This window comes from Epinephelus lanceolatus, chromosome 13 (genome assembly GCF_041903045.1).
Source record: "Epinephelus lanceolatus isolate andai-2023 chromosome 13, ASM4190304v1, whole genome shotgun sequence".
Lineage (NCBI taxonomy): Eukaryota > Metazoa > Chordata > Actinopteri > Perciformes > Serranidae > Epinephelus > Epinephelus lanceolatus.
Window position 1 is genome coordinate 19,240,462 of NC_135746.1, and position 13,986 is coordinate 19,254,447.

The 13,986-nt window shown below is 38.3% G+C and overlaps 1 protein-coding gene and 5 non-coding genes across 10 annotated transcripts; all 6 read right to left on the reverse strand.

The window, feature by feature from the left end:
- Positions 1 to 95: 95 nt before the first annotated feature.
- On the reverse strand, positions 96 to 13,714 carry LOC117270769 (transmembrane protein 181-like). 5 transcript variants are annotated; one of them, XM_078173835.1, is made up of 8 exons: positions 13,490 to 13,714; positions 9,041 to 9,217; positions 8,856 to 8,930; positions 2,750 to 2,827; positions 2,572 to 2,663; positions 1,798 to 2,478; positions 1,651 to 1,717; positions 96 to 1,546 (listed from the first exon to the last, which is right to left on the reverse strand). In XM_078173835.1, exons 6-8 carry the CDS (start codon positions 1,919 to 1,921, stop codon positions 1,462 to 1,464), a joined length of 276 nt encoding a protein of 91 aa, XP_078029961.1. In that variant the 5' UTR covers positions 1,922 to 2,478; positions 2,572 to 2,663; positions 2,750 to 2,827; positions 8,856 to 8,930; positions 9,041 to 9,217; positions 13,490 to 13,714; the 3' UTR covers positions 96 to 1,461. The 5 variants fall into 5 exon arrangements, 4 of the variants coding, with proteins under 4 accessions (XP_078029961.1, XP_078029962.1, XP_078029960.1 ...); XR_004502827.2 differs by having other exon boundaries at positions 1,487 to 1,546; positions 2,425 to 2,478; XM_078173836.1 differs by lacking the exon at positions 2,750 to 2,827.
- Positions 4,478 to 4,641, reverse strand: LOC117271331 (U1 spliceosomal RNA). The gene has a single exon (XR_004502877.1). It is a non-coding gene; the product is annotated as a U1 spliceosomal RNA (small nuclear RNA).
- On the reverse strand, positions 5,753 to 5,943 carry LOC117271313 (U2 spliceosomal RNA). The gene has a single exon (XR_004502864.1). It is a non-coding gene; the product is annotated as a U2 spliceosomal RNA (small nuclear RNA).
- Positions 9,132 to 9,322, reverse strand: LOC117271315 (U2 spliceosomal RNA). The gene has a single exon (XR_004502866.1). It is a non-coding gene; the product is annotated as a U2 spliceosomal RNA (small nuclear RNA).
- LOC117271334 (U1 spliceosomal RNA) lies at positions 10,424 to 10,587 on the reverse strand. Its single transcript, XR_004502880.2, has one exon. It is a non-coding gene; the product is annotated as a U1 spliceosomal RNA (small nuclear RNA).
- LOC117271314 (U2 spliceosomal RNA) lies at positions 11,641 to 11,831 on the reverse strand. The gene has a single exon (XR_004502865.2). It is a non-coding gene; the product is annotated as a U2 spliceosomal RNA (small nuclear RNA).
- Positions 13,715 to 13,986: the final 272 nt, after the last annotated feature.

The following is a 13,986-nucleotide window of genomic DNA, read 5'->3' on the forward strand; positions in this document are numbered from 1 at the left end:
GAGAATCCTGCATGTTGTATTCAATCACGTTGACTGTATTTGAATACATTTTTCTGCTTTTTTACTAAGTGCAATTGAATAAAACAATACTATGCTGGATATACTTTGCTTTATTTACATGAGACATGACAAGAGTGCTACATGTACAGCTTTTATATCACTAAGCAACACAAATTGCAAAGAACTCCCAACATATCGGGACCCATAACAACCTCATTTAACCACCGTAAACTACATTCACACTGAAAGAATCAAAAATGTACATTAATCTCAAAGCATTTACAAATTTGAGACCGCAGCCCAGTAATAAGAAATGTAAAGACAAGGCACCATCTTGATTAGAATACGTTAGGATATTATTTGTAAGGAACGGAAACACATTTGTTTGGCTGTTTTTGTCCATAACTCCAGGTTTATAAAAAAGTCTCACATTGTAGGCAAGGTATGGAAAGTTACGTGAGGAAAAAAACAACTACTTAAAATAATATGCTCTACATAAGGCAAAATATATTTGGCCAATGGTATAATTACTGTATGTGCAGGGAGAAAGAATGTGACAAATCAGTAGTCCATTTACATTAAGTTGTGTAAAATCCATGCAATTCATTAAAATCCATTCACGTCGTCAGATAATACACTATCAAACATCGTCACTTACCAGTGAATAAATTAAACTCTTAAACAAATGCAATTACAAAGCTGCTCTCAAAGGGAAGAATTGTCAAGAGGAGTGGTCAGAGATAAGTGGCACCTACTCCAGCTAAGGCTCTCTCTGGAGTTTTTTAACACACGTCTGAGGCCAAAGAGAATTTGTCGACAGCCAACACTGCTATGGCACTTTAATTCCCTATTTATCACTCATGTCAGTGCTTGCAAGCCATAGTGTGAACCACCAGAGTGCACTTAAGGCTGCAGCATGTAGCTTCCTTTACTTCCTACTACCAGTATAATGTTAATCAGCTTTGGCCAGATACACATTCTCATTATTGTCAGACTATCAGAGAGCAGAAAGGAATGGCAAAAACAACACAGCGCAGGTAAAGAGACACAACAGTGGTTCAACGCAAAGCATTAAAAATAACATTGATTCAACAAAAAAAAATCATCATCTCTAACTAATAGGTTGTTAAGAAATGCTGGTCACGAGGAAAAAAGTTTACAAACTGGTAAAAATTGTACTGTTTTACACATGTGTTTGTTTCCTTTGTTTTCAATGAGACTGAAAGAATAAACAATGAAGGAAAAAGTCTGAGTGGCTACATGCCCCAACTTTCAGTAAAAGTACAGTACATTCAGTAGACATGGAACTTTTCTTAAAAATATAGTTATGTACACTTACAGTATGTCATTTTTGTAATACCATTGCAAGTTATTTACACATACACATGATAGTTTGTTGTATTGTACTCTCATAGCTTCCAGCAGGGACGCACAAGAGGTACAAGCTGGTCAGAAATCCCATCAGTCGCTGTCACTCTCATCCTGGTACCTGGTGGTTGCTTTGATAGCACGTCCGTTTTGTAAAGGCATGTCTTCATAATCACTCCTGTACAAAGACAAAGAAAACATCAAATGGTTTATGCTGAATACTACACCGCAAACTGTAAGGTGTGAAAATACATAAAATTATTTAAGTAAACAAATGCTTACCCGTATATTACTTCATCATCTGAGTCGTTCAGCATGGAGAAAGCAGGATTATGCTTCAAATGGGAGTCTGGGGAATGATACAAATCCAGTTACATTAATCTGTTGTCTTCATTACCTCCTATATTGAGACTGTACTGTATTACCTACCATACAGTGCATTTTTGGAAGGGGAATACACAAATGCCAATGTGTACAGGTAGAAGCTGAGCAGACCGTAGAATGATAAGAATTCAGCTGGTATGTCTGAAGTTAAGGAATAATTTCTCACCATTTAAGACTTCAACATGCTATCTCACATGGTATACTTCAAGGGGCCCTATTGTGCTCATTTTCAGGTTCATATTTGTATTTAAGGTTTCTAGTATGACATGTTTACACACTTAATGTTCATAAAACACTATATTTTCCTCATACTGTCTGTACTGGAACATCTGTAATCACCCTCTGACTGAAACTCTCTGTTTTAGCCCCGTCCCGAAAAAGCCCAGCGTGCTTTGCTTGCTAAGCATTTCCAGGTCTTCCGAATCTCAGCGTCTCTTGCAGCGACAATGATGACAACCAAGATTACATGCTTCCCTGACGTTAGCATGTAGCTACGTGTAACAGTGTAGGCTAGGTAATGTAAACACTTGCAGTAATGTTCCTGGAGCAGATGACCATATAAATAAATCTGTCACACTATGATGTCATATTGTAACCAGACTATAAAACACTGGTCAGAAACAGAGTGTTCAGGGAGGTCTGAAGCCTGAGTTCTTTGCTCACTGGAGTTACCTCATTAGTTAGACTCTGGCCATGTGTAATGTAGGGTCTTGGAGCTCATTAACCCTGCAAATTCAAAAAGGGAGAGTTGATCTTTTCGGTTCCATCATAATTTGCAGTTTGATTCAGGCTGCTAGCAGCCATTGGGGTCAGACTTACGTTTGCCATATACCCAGTGTAACCGCTGAGAGCCACAGAAGACCTACAATGAACAGCTTCGGCAGGTAGAACATAAGACATTTCCTCTCACCCTGTGGAAATGACACACATTAAATAAGATTCTGAATATGCTAAAATTGAAGAAACCATTAAAGTGTAGGTGTAGCACTGGACACACCTCAATCCTGATGCCATGATGAACAGAGCCTGGAAGAAAGCGTCTAACATCCCTGGAATTCAGCTGTTCAAAATGGATCTGAAGAGCAAAAGCAACACAATAAGCAAAACACCTCACCTTGAAGCTGCATGTCGTTTAACTTTGACAACAGAGTTCTTTGTGAATACACAAGATGCAGTTGTAATGGTTAAAAGGTGCTAAAATGGGGATAGATACAGTCGATGTCTAGTCATAGTTAGGGGGTGGAGTTGATGAGGGGGAAAACGGTCCTTTCCTCCAGCCTGTAAAAGCTGGGAAAGCGCAGTTTTTAAACTCACATAAAAGACAGTATTACATTAACAACAGGTATAATCAATTAAACTTAGCATAATATCAGCATCCTACAGCCATTAACAATGTGATGTAATAAACTGGCATGTTATAATGAACTCCATGCAGGTAAGGGTTATTTTTAATTTGAATTTTACAACTTCAAGAACTACAGGTCTTTAGAGGCTCACAACTTTTTACCAGTGGCCAAACAATCTTAACATTCTTTGAGTAAAGTGTTAGATCCTTTGTGTTGATCCAGAACAGCCCCAAAATCACCATCGCCAAACCCACCAGACTCCATTCAAATAAACACTAATTTTAGCATGTATAGGGTGAATTAAGGGTTTATACCAATTCAGGGATTTGTAATACTGCATATTAATTTCCCTGCTGTATGATATCGTGACAGTACAATCAGAAAAAATCAGAAAAGCCTCTATTCCATCTCACTGTTTTCTGGCGGATTGCAATACCAACTTTAAAGGTGCATACCGCCACCTACTGAACCGGAGTATGTACGACAGGATCTAGTCAAAAGAAAAGAAACGCCAACCGCTATATTCTATAAAATAAACCAGTGTTATATAAGTAATCTATTACCCCTCTCTGTATTTCCCACACCTTATCTCCCAGTATCCCTGCCAAATTCCAATCCCGTCCTGCCTCTCTCACCCTTTGTTGCAACCTTACCCTTTCTTCGTTATATTTACTACAGTACATAATTACGTGTTCAACATTTTTAATAATATTACAATATGTGCAAACTCGTGAGTTTACGTTTCCCAATAAAAATAAAGTCTTATTTAAACCCGTGTGATCAAACCTTAATCTTGGTAAAACTACCTCCTCTCTTTTACATATTCCCTTAATACTCAGTGCTCTGACTGTGTTTTGTATTCTGTAATAAGTTCTGCCCTTACTGTCCTCATCCCACTTCTTCTTCTGCCAAAATTCTGATATTTTCTTTTTGATTAGTGCTTTTCCTTCACCTTTTCCAAATGGAATATCAGTTACAAAGGAGCTAGCGAGTGTGCCGATATGTATGTGTTTGTGGCAATGGTCCAGTCTCGGACCAGTTGCTGAACTATTTGTGCTCGCGGAGCCACAGAAATCATTAACAAACCGAACAAATTATAACATGTTGCCACTTTTTACTGTTGATAAATGGCGCAGGTAGAAATGTATGAAAGAAACAGGTCGAGCTGTTGTACTGAATATCAGCACGGATGGGATTCAGTTGTAAACATGAGGCTGTAACCTGAAATACAACTACACACACTCTCGTGTTATAATGCTCAGTTTAATAACGTCGCAGAAGTCATTATTGAAACATTGGACGTAGTATACTATCATATTTAGCACACACTATTTTTCTCTGTATCAGCCCTGTTTCTCATTGTTTTTTCACAGTGTTATCAGGGGAGAGCGCGAACGCAGTCCCCCACTACCAGAAATTATGCAGTCGAGATTCCCACATTTGGGGAATTCGCAGAGGTCAGCTCAATCGGAGTGCAATGACTGAGCCTCGCCCTGGGTGAACCACCTTCTTGATCATGGTATCTCCCCTGCCAGGTAAGTATGACTTGTACAGCTTTCACACAGGGCACTCATTCACAGTCATACGACGATAACTCATGGTGCTGGCAATATATAGACATGACCAAAACCACACACTATAAAGGCTCTGATCATCTACACGACGTTCATATACAAGAAACTTTTTTGTACTAAGGCTGACAAAAATAACTAGTATTTTACTTGCGAAAAATCGGCACATATCCCATCATGCAATGCTGTATATCCATATCAAAAGCTGCCCTAACATAACCAGATTATCCGTTTATTTTATATCCAAAACCTAAGCGAGTTCACACCAGACAAAGCTACGTTAATATGCAATCAACTATTGTTTGATCTGCATTTTAAAATCAGTGGAAAGAGTGAAAAACACGTTTGTCTCCTCACATTACAGATACTTCCTGATTTACTTGTTTCGCCTTCTGCTGGTGGACAACTGATGTTCTGCTGCTGCCATCTGTTGGTCTGGAGTGTGAACAACACTGTTGATTAAACATTTATCTACAAATGTGCTTCTCTGTGCGTAACTAACGGAAAGAAGAAAAAATGATTATAAACAAAACGCTCAAACACACGTGGAGTATTTGCCTTACTTCTGATGTGTCTGCAAAAAAAAAAACAGACTGGGAAAAAACAGCAGCAGAAATTATGCAGAGAGGATTTTCACTTTATGGGAAGAATAATAAACCGACTGAAATGACAGCTCATTTCAAACCTAACGTGTAATTAGGTTACACAACACAATAAGACGAGGTCCGGTTGAGCATCTACTGAGAAAGAAAAAACGTTTTTATGCTTTTCTTAAATGTGAAAATGAACTATGACCACAACATATCTCCTTTTGGCAATTACCTTGTGTCACTCAGCAGTTACTGGTTCACTTTATTTTACAATGAGATCCACTTATAAACAAGAATTAAAGACACCGTAGAAAGTTCAAGCACACCAATATTTGCAAACAAAGCTCAGCAGGTGTGCAAATTATGTCATAGTTCATAATTTAAATGAACTTAAGCCTGACAATTTCAGCTAATGTATTTAAATGTCCATATTTACAGAATGAATACGCCAACATAAACACAGGAGTTTTCTTTACTTTCAACACATACAGGGGGGGAGTGCACCGTTCCTGGAAGTACTGCAATACCAGGTCGATGCGTGGAGTGGACGGAGCAAGCCCCTATTCCATCTCCCTGTTCCAAAAATCAATTTAATATATGGTCCCCGGGTAGGGGACGTATCAGATATTAAACTGATAAGAACAGATACTACACTTGATCTTAGCCAAAAGGCCGAGAAGCGATGCTGATTAACGAGTCAAGTGGGAGACTCCTTCTCCTCATTGTGACACTAACTCGCGGTTCAATATGATTTCTATGGCTACAAAAACACACCAACAAATTGTGAAAGCGCAGTTTGATGTCTTATGACTGATGGGCAACGGAAAAATGCATCCGATCGCAGACTTTTATTACAAAACGTTACGGGAGTTAGTGTGGGTTCATGCTATTTCTGGTCACGTGATGTGCTACTGCCCAATCAGCCATCAGTACGAACGGGTATGTTAAAATCCACTTTATAGCTCTAATTAAGGAAGAACTGGTCATTTACTCACTTAAAATATACGATTGAGATTAAGTAAAACTATTTCTATTGACTGGATCGCGTGTATGGTTAAAAGTGAACAATATACACCTGCTTCTGAATATAAAGCTTCAACAATGATAAACTGAGCTGTGTCTCCCTCTGGTGACGGAAACAATACAGGACACTGTGCTCAGTCTGAAACGACAAACACAGCATCTTTGGCCAAACACTTTACATTGTGCTATTATTAATAGTAATAATAATAATAATAATAATAATAATAATAATAATAATGACTTTAATAAGGAAAGAGAAAGTCCCTAGCATACCACACAAAACAGTCATCTATGTACAAGAATACAATATAAATAATACAATACAAGACATACCCTACATTATACAAGACAAGAATTACCCAACACCACATTATATAATTTCATAGAAATTTACACAATTCAATACACTGCACCCACAAACAAGCAGGAGAGCCAATGGCTAAAACTATTTCTATTGACTGGATCACGTGCATGATTAAAAATTAACAAATTACACCTGCTTCTGAATATAAAGCTTCAACAATGATAAACTGAGCTGTGTCTCCCTCTGGTGACGGAAACAATACAGGACACTGTGCCCAGTCTGAAACTTCAACTGCTATCAGAGCATCTTTGAACTTATACTTTACATTGTCCTTCAGTGAACAACAACAACAATAATAATAATAATAATAATAATAACAACAACAACAACTATTGAGGACACAGAGAAGGGTCCTCAATAGTTATTGTTAATAATAATAATAATAATAATAATAATAATAATAATAATAATAATAATTACTTTTGAGGACACAGAGAAGGGTCCCTAGTATACCACATACAAAAACTAACAATCATCCTATGTACAAGAATTCGATGTAATGAAAACAATATATGTAAACAAAGACAAGAATTACCCAACACTACATTATATAATTTCACAGAAATTGACACAATTCAATAAACTGCACCCACAAACAAGCAGGAGAGCCAGAGGCCCCACAGTTTAGATGAAGACCTGACTGAGCTCAGATCAGGGGTGGCCAAGGCCTGGATACTATTTTCTGAGGCAGAGAGCCTGCAAATATATCGATATAAGATTTCACATAAAGGCAGGGCAAGTAGGTACACTAACATTTACAAACATCTGGCTGACACTGCACCATCGTGGAAGTTTAAGAAGTAGTCTCATGCCATCGTTATAGGCCACATTAAGTCTTGCATATTGCTCTTCTTATAGGAGTGCCACAAGGGGGCAATATACAAAGGAGTGCAAAATGCTCTATAAAGAGCGACCTTCAGATTAACTGAACACATGATACATTTGCGAGCAAGCACATTAGCTCGTGCATACAACTGGCCAAGATATGTAATCTCACGACACACTTGAAGAGCAACACCAGATAAAAAGAACTCAGGAAATACTAATTGTCTGTCTTCTTTACTGTTAACAATCATATTGTTGCTCTTATTGGCATTATATTTGATGTCAAAGTCTGCACCATAGTTAGAGCAAATCTTCAGCAACTGTTGTGAGCCAGAAATATATGTTTTTAATATTGGCAACTTATAGCTTCTTAGAATCTGAACATATATATATATATATATATATATATATATATATGATCCAGCAAAACATCACAGGCGTACACCATCAATATTTGGACACCAATGAGACACAGAAGCAGCAACAATTACGTAGTGTACTGTAACGTTATTTCTGAACCTCGACACTCCATATTTAGTTTAGGTTAGGAGCTATAACTTAAGGTAAAGGGTAATGGGTTTAAAAATACTAGGGCTGTAGTCTCCTGGTTGACTAGTCGATTATTTGGTCGCTATGCTCTCGTACGACAAAATTGTCATTGGTCGAATAATCGCTGTGTTACTTTCATAAGGAGAAAAGTGCTACATCAACAGCTTTCCAGGATTAATCCATTATTTTCTGCAGCAGGGGAACAGGCTAAGTTACCTGTGAAAATGGTGGTGTTTTCAAAACACCCCCGTTGTTGACAGAAAGTTGAACTCGCCCACCCTCACGCTCAGCGTCACGGTTGACGCAGACCTCCTGTCTGTTTCTGTAAGCTGAAACCATTTCCCTCAGTGGAAACGAAGCTTGCATTTACTTGTATTTCAGATAAGAAACAATAAATAAAAACTGAATTTCCCCTCAGGGGGATTAATAAAGTATATAAAAAAATAAAAAATAAATAAATTGTGAAGACAGTAAAGCATCCACTAAAATAGCATTTTAAATAAACTGCAACACAGAGGGGACAGTGGATGGAGCAAAGGATGGAGATGGACCTAAGATGAAAAACAACAAAAGCTAGTCATATTTGATGTCATATTACACTTGAAAATTACGCTGCTTATTTTCTCAGTAAAATAGTACAGCTATATAGCTTGTAATAAGAAAACAATCTGCCAGTGGAACAACTGAAAATGGCTTGAGAAGTTTTGATAAAATAGGCATTTGTCTAAAAACATGTCCCTTTTCATATGATTATATCTTATATTAAAAATTATTCATCTCAGAATGTTCTGCAGTACACTGAGCAATTACAAAGGCTGTTTTGTTGTTAACTTACCAGGTAGAGCTGAGGTTGCAGCAGACACAGAGGAGACAGTGGGCACAGTGGATGGAGCAGAGGATGGAGATTGACCTAAGATGAAAAACATGTCCCTTGTCATATGATTATATCTTATATTAGTATATCTTAATGAGATAGTTTGACCAGAAATTAAATATATATGGTGACAGTTTTTCCCTCACCTGATTCATTAGCCTTGGCTGAGCCTGAGGAGGTGGACTGCCCCTGGGCTGAGTCAGTGCCTCCTCCAAAATACTTTAACAGTGCTCCTGGGGAAGTTGCACCTAACTCTGGAGGTACTACAATACCAGATCAATGTGAGGAGTGGACAAAACAAGCCTCTATTCCATCTCCCTTTTCTGAAAAAAATAAACAACAAAAACCCAACAACCCAAAAAACAGTTTAATATATTAAAGTGATGATAACAGATATTACACTTGACTTTAGCCAAACTGCCAGGTAGTGACATTGTGAATGGCTCAGCAGTAAAGAAGTGATTCACCACAGTTACTCTCACTGACCAGTGAAACATCACTTCCAGGCTACAATACACTGAGACCATCAAAGCTACACAAAAACATTACTTACACATCACTACATATACATTTCAGGTTTCTACTAAGTTACCATAGCAATCTTTACATGATTATTACCATTTATGACATGACATGGTATGAAATCAACTTTTATTAATATTTACACAACACTCCATTCAAGCAATTTTACTAGACAAGAGTCATCTTATGTGTGCTGATATCTTACTTATACAGTCTACGGCTGATATAAATTATAACAGCGCTGGGACTTTTAACTACGCATGTATTACTCCGCCTTACAGGTGTTCTGAGCCGTTAATTATTTAACCGTTTATTAGCCGACATGAAGGGTCGTCGTAACAAACTTTGCACCGCAAAATTGAACATTTAACCACAAATAGCATTTGAGTTAAACTTTAAATGGTCAGAAAATGACGAGGGGATGGAAAGAAGCCTGAACACTTGACTGCAAATATCCAGGTTTGCTCATTTAACATCAGAAGACGACGCAACGTGTAGATGAAGCTGTTAACTCATCAGCGTCAAACGTATTCATCCGAAGCGACGGTCAACAGGCTTATTTAACTGGTTCAAAATAAATGGAAAAACACAAATGTTACCTACATGATACACAGCAGCTGGCCTGTGGTAAAGTGTATGCCGAGTTAACAATAAAAGGAGCTAGCGAGTGTGTCGATATGTATGCTCGCGGAGCCACAGAAATCCTTAAAAAAACAAACAAATTATAACATGTTGCCACTTTTTACTGTTGATAAATGGCGCAGGTAGAAATGTATGAAAGAAACAGGTCGAGCTGTTGTACTGAATATCAGCACGGATGGGATGCAGTTATAAGCATGAGACTATAGCCTAAAATACAACTACACACACTCTCGTGTTACAATGCTCAGTTTAATAACGTCACAGAAGTTACTATTGAAACCTTGAACGTAGTATACTATCGTATTAAGCACATATTATTTTTCTCTGTATCAGCCATGTTTTTCATTATCTTTCCACAGGGTTATCAGGGGAGAGCGCGAACGCAGTCCCCCACTACCAGAAATTATGCAGTCGAGATTCCCACATTTGGGGAATTCGCAGAGGTCAGCTCAATCGGAGTGCAATAACTGAGCCTCGCCCTGGGTGAACCACCTTCTTGATCATGGTATCTCCCCTGCCAGGTAAGTATGACTTGTACAGTTTTCACACAGGGCACTCATTCACAGTCATACGACGATAACTCATGGTGCTGGCAATATATAGACATGACCAAAACCACACACTATAAAGGCTCTGATCATCTACACGACGTTCATATACAAGAAACTTTTTTGTACTAAGGCTGACAAAAATAACTAGTATTTTACTTGCGAAAAATCGGCACATATCCCATCATGCAATGCTGTATATCCATATCAAAAGCTGCCCTAACATAACCAGATTATCCGTTTATTTTATATCCAAAACCTAAGCGAGTTCACACCAGACAAAGCTACATTAATATGCAATCAACTATTGTTTGATCTGCATTTTAAAATCAGTGGAAAGAGTGAAAAACACGTTTGTCTCCTCACATTACAGACACTTCCTGATTTACTTGTTTCGCCTTCTGCTGGTGGACAACTGACGTTCTGCTGCTGCCATCTGTTGGTCTGCAGTGTGAACAACACTGTTGATTAAACATTTATCTACAAATGTGCTTCTCTGTGCGTAACTAACGGAAAGAAGAAAACAAAACGCTCAAACACATGTGGAGTATTTGCCTTACTTCTGATATGTCTGCAAAAAAACAGACTGGGAAAAAACAGCAACAGAAATTATGCAGAGAGGATTTTCACTTTATGGGAAGAATAATAAACCGACTGAAATGACAGCTCATTTCAAACCTAACGTGTAATTAGGTTACACAACACAATAAGACGAGGTCCGGTTGAGCATCTACTGAGAAAGAAAAAATGTCTTTATGCTTTTCATGTGAAAATGAACTATGACCACAACACATCTCCTTTTGTAGTCACTCTGTGTCACTCAACATTTACTGGTTCACTTCATTTTACAATGAGATCCACTTAAACCAAGAATTAAAGACACCGTAGAAAGTAGGTGTGCAAATTATGTCATAGTTGATATTTCAAATGACCTTGCACCTGAAAATTTTAGTTAATGTAGGCTATAGTTCATATTCACAAGACGAAAAGACGAAGATAGACACACTAACTTTAATTATTTTCAACACATATAGGGGGGGTGCACCGTTCCTGGAAGTACTGCAATACCAGGTCGATGCGTGGAGTGGACGGAGCAAGCCCCTATTTCATCTCCCTGTTCCAAAAATCAATTTAATATATGGTCCCCGGGTAGGGGACGTATCAGATATTAAACTGATAAGAACAGATACTACACTTGATCTTAGCCAAAAGGCCGAGAAGCGATGCTGATTAACGAGTCAAGTGGGAGACTCCTTCTCCTCATTGTGACACTAACTCGCGGTTCAATATGATTTCTATGGCTACAAAAACACATCAACAAATTGTAAACGCGCAGTTTGAGGTGTTATGACTGATGGGCAACGGAAATATGCATCCGATCGCAGACTTTTATTACAAAACGTTACGGGAGTTAACGTGGGTTCATGCTATTTCTGGTCGGTGGCCAAGGCCTGGATACTATTTTCTGAGACAGAGTGCCTGCACATATATTGATAAATAAGATTTCGCATTAAGGCAGGACAAGCAGGTACACTAACATTTACAAACATTTGGCTGACACTGCACCATCGTGGAAGTTTAAGAAGAAGTCTCATGCCATCGTTATAGGCCACATTAAGTCTTGCTCTAGCGCCCACAAGTAGGCATTATACAGTTGAGTGCAAAATGCTCTATAAAAGAGAGACCTTCACATTAACTGAACACATGATATATTTGCGAGCAAGCATATTAGCTTGTGCATACAACTGGCCAAGATATGTAATCTCACGACACACTTGAAGAGCAACACCAGATAAAACGAATTCAGGAAATACTAATTGTGTCTTCTTTAACGTTACTGTTAACAATCATAATGTTGCTCTTATTGGCATTATATTTGATGTCAAAGTCTGCACCATAGTTAGAGCAAATCTTCAACATCTGTTGTAAGCCGGCACTATATGTTTTCAATATTGGCAACGTATAGCTTATTAGAATCTGAACAAATGTATACGATCCAGCAAAACATCACAGGCGTACACCATCGATATTTGGACACCAACGAGACAACGAGGCATCAAACTGGTAGCAGAACTGTTTCAACTTCTGGTGTTTCAGTTTTCAGAATAAAAGTTGTACTGGCAACATGTAACGTCTTTACTTTAAAACACTTTACAAACCGGAAAGTTGTTTACTTTTTGAAGCAGCTGTTTCAATGGTATTTTGGTTTACAACTAGTGATAATAGCGACAGTAGACATGTAATACTAAACTACGCAAATTACAACTGACTTTGACTGTTTCAGCGAACTTCAACATGGCCGCTAACGTTAAACAACACCCCACACGCAGCAACAATTACGTAGCGTACTGTAACGTTATTTCTGAAACTGGACACTCCATATTTAGCTTAATTTGAGAGCTATAAGGCAAGGTAAAATTACATGCTTTCATCGAATAATAACTTAGTCAACCAACGTTAGTTAGAGATGAGTTACCTGAATTAACGTAGGTCCACGGTCACTGAAATAAAACTGCGTAACTCGACCCTCCTTTAAGGGTAACATTCAGTTAACAAGCAACCTTAACCAACACTAACTGACATTAACGTTAACGCTTAAGACTAAGCTGAAACTAATTCAAACTCAAACGTTAGTCTCAGAGTAACGGTCGGCAATGCCACAAATACATCTCGCACCTACAACTAACGGTGCCATTTGCAATTACAGCATTAGCAGGCCTAGCCTAACCGTTAGCGCCTTCAGTCCATAAAATGATGCGACTAACCAACGGCAAACCGTTATTTCATAACATTTCACAACAAAACATGTTAAGCCAAAAGACTAAAAAGAACAATATTAGAAGAAGCTGTCCAAAAACAGCTTTGGTTTAGGTATAATCTTACCTGAAATGGTCCTCGACTGCGAAAAGACGTGATTACCCGTCGACGACAGCTGATATTCAAATTGAAATGTCCCCCTCGTCCAATAGTGTTCTCTGTCTGTCACTGCGTACCGCTCCCTCCGCCATTGGGTGGTTCAGGTTAGGGCCGAGGTTTGGGCAGGTCAAGGTGGACGGTGGGGGAGGGACATATTTTGGCGAAGAAACAGACTTCCGCACAACACCTAACGATAAACGTTACACAACAATGTTGTCTACAAGTGACCAAGAGGGGGCGGTGTTTACGTGTAAAGGTTTTCCGTGATACATTTGCTAAAAAAAAAATCAAGATAGTGACTGTTTACTGACAATTCAAATACATTTTAATCCAAGTCAGTTTGTTTTAAGTGGCTGCAGCAATGCAATAACTGCGACATACAATTACCGTACATAACCCTTTTTTTCTGGAACATAGGTTTTCGGTTAGTCCTTTTTTATTCTGAAGAATTACAATCTCTCAAG

Excerpts from the sequence above, each read along its gene's own strand:
- LOC117270769 (XM_078173834.1), bottom strand. Across the intron at positions 2,828-8,855 it reads TGCAACCTCAGCTCTACCTG|ATCCATTTTGAACAGCTGAA; the intron begins GTAAGTTAACAA and ends TTTGCTCTTCAG. Across the intron at positions 2,479-2,571 it reads ACACTGGGTATATGGCAAAC|GGTTAATGAGCTCCAAGACC; the intron begins GTAAGTCTGACC and ends TTGAATTTGCAG.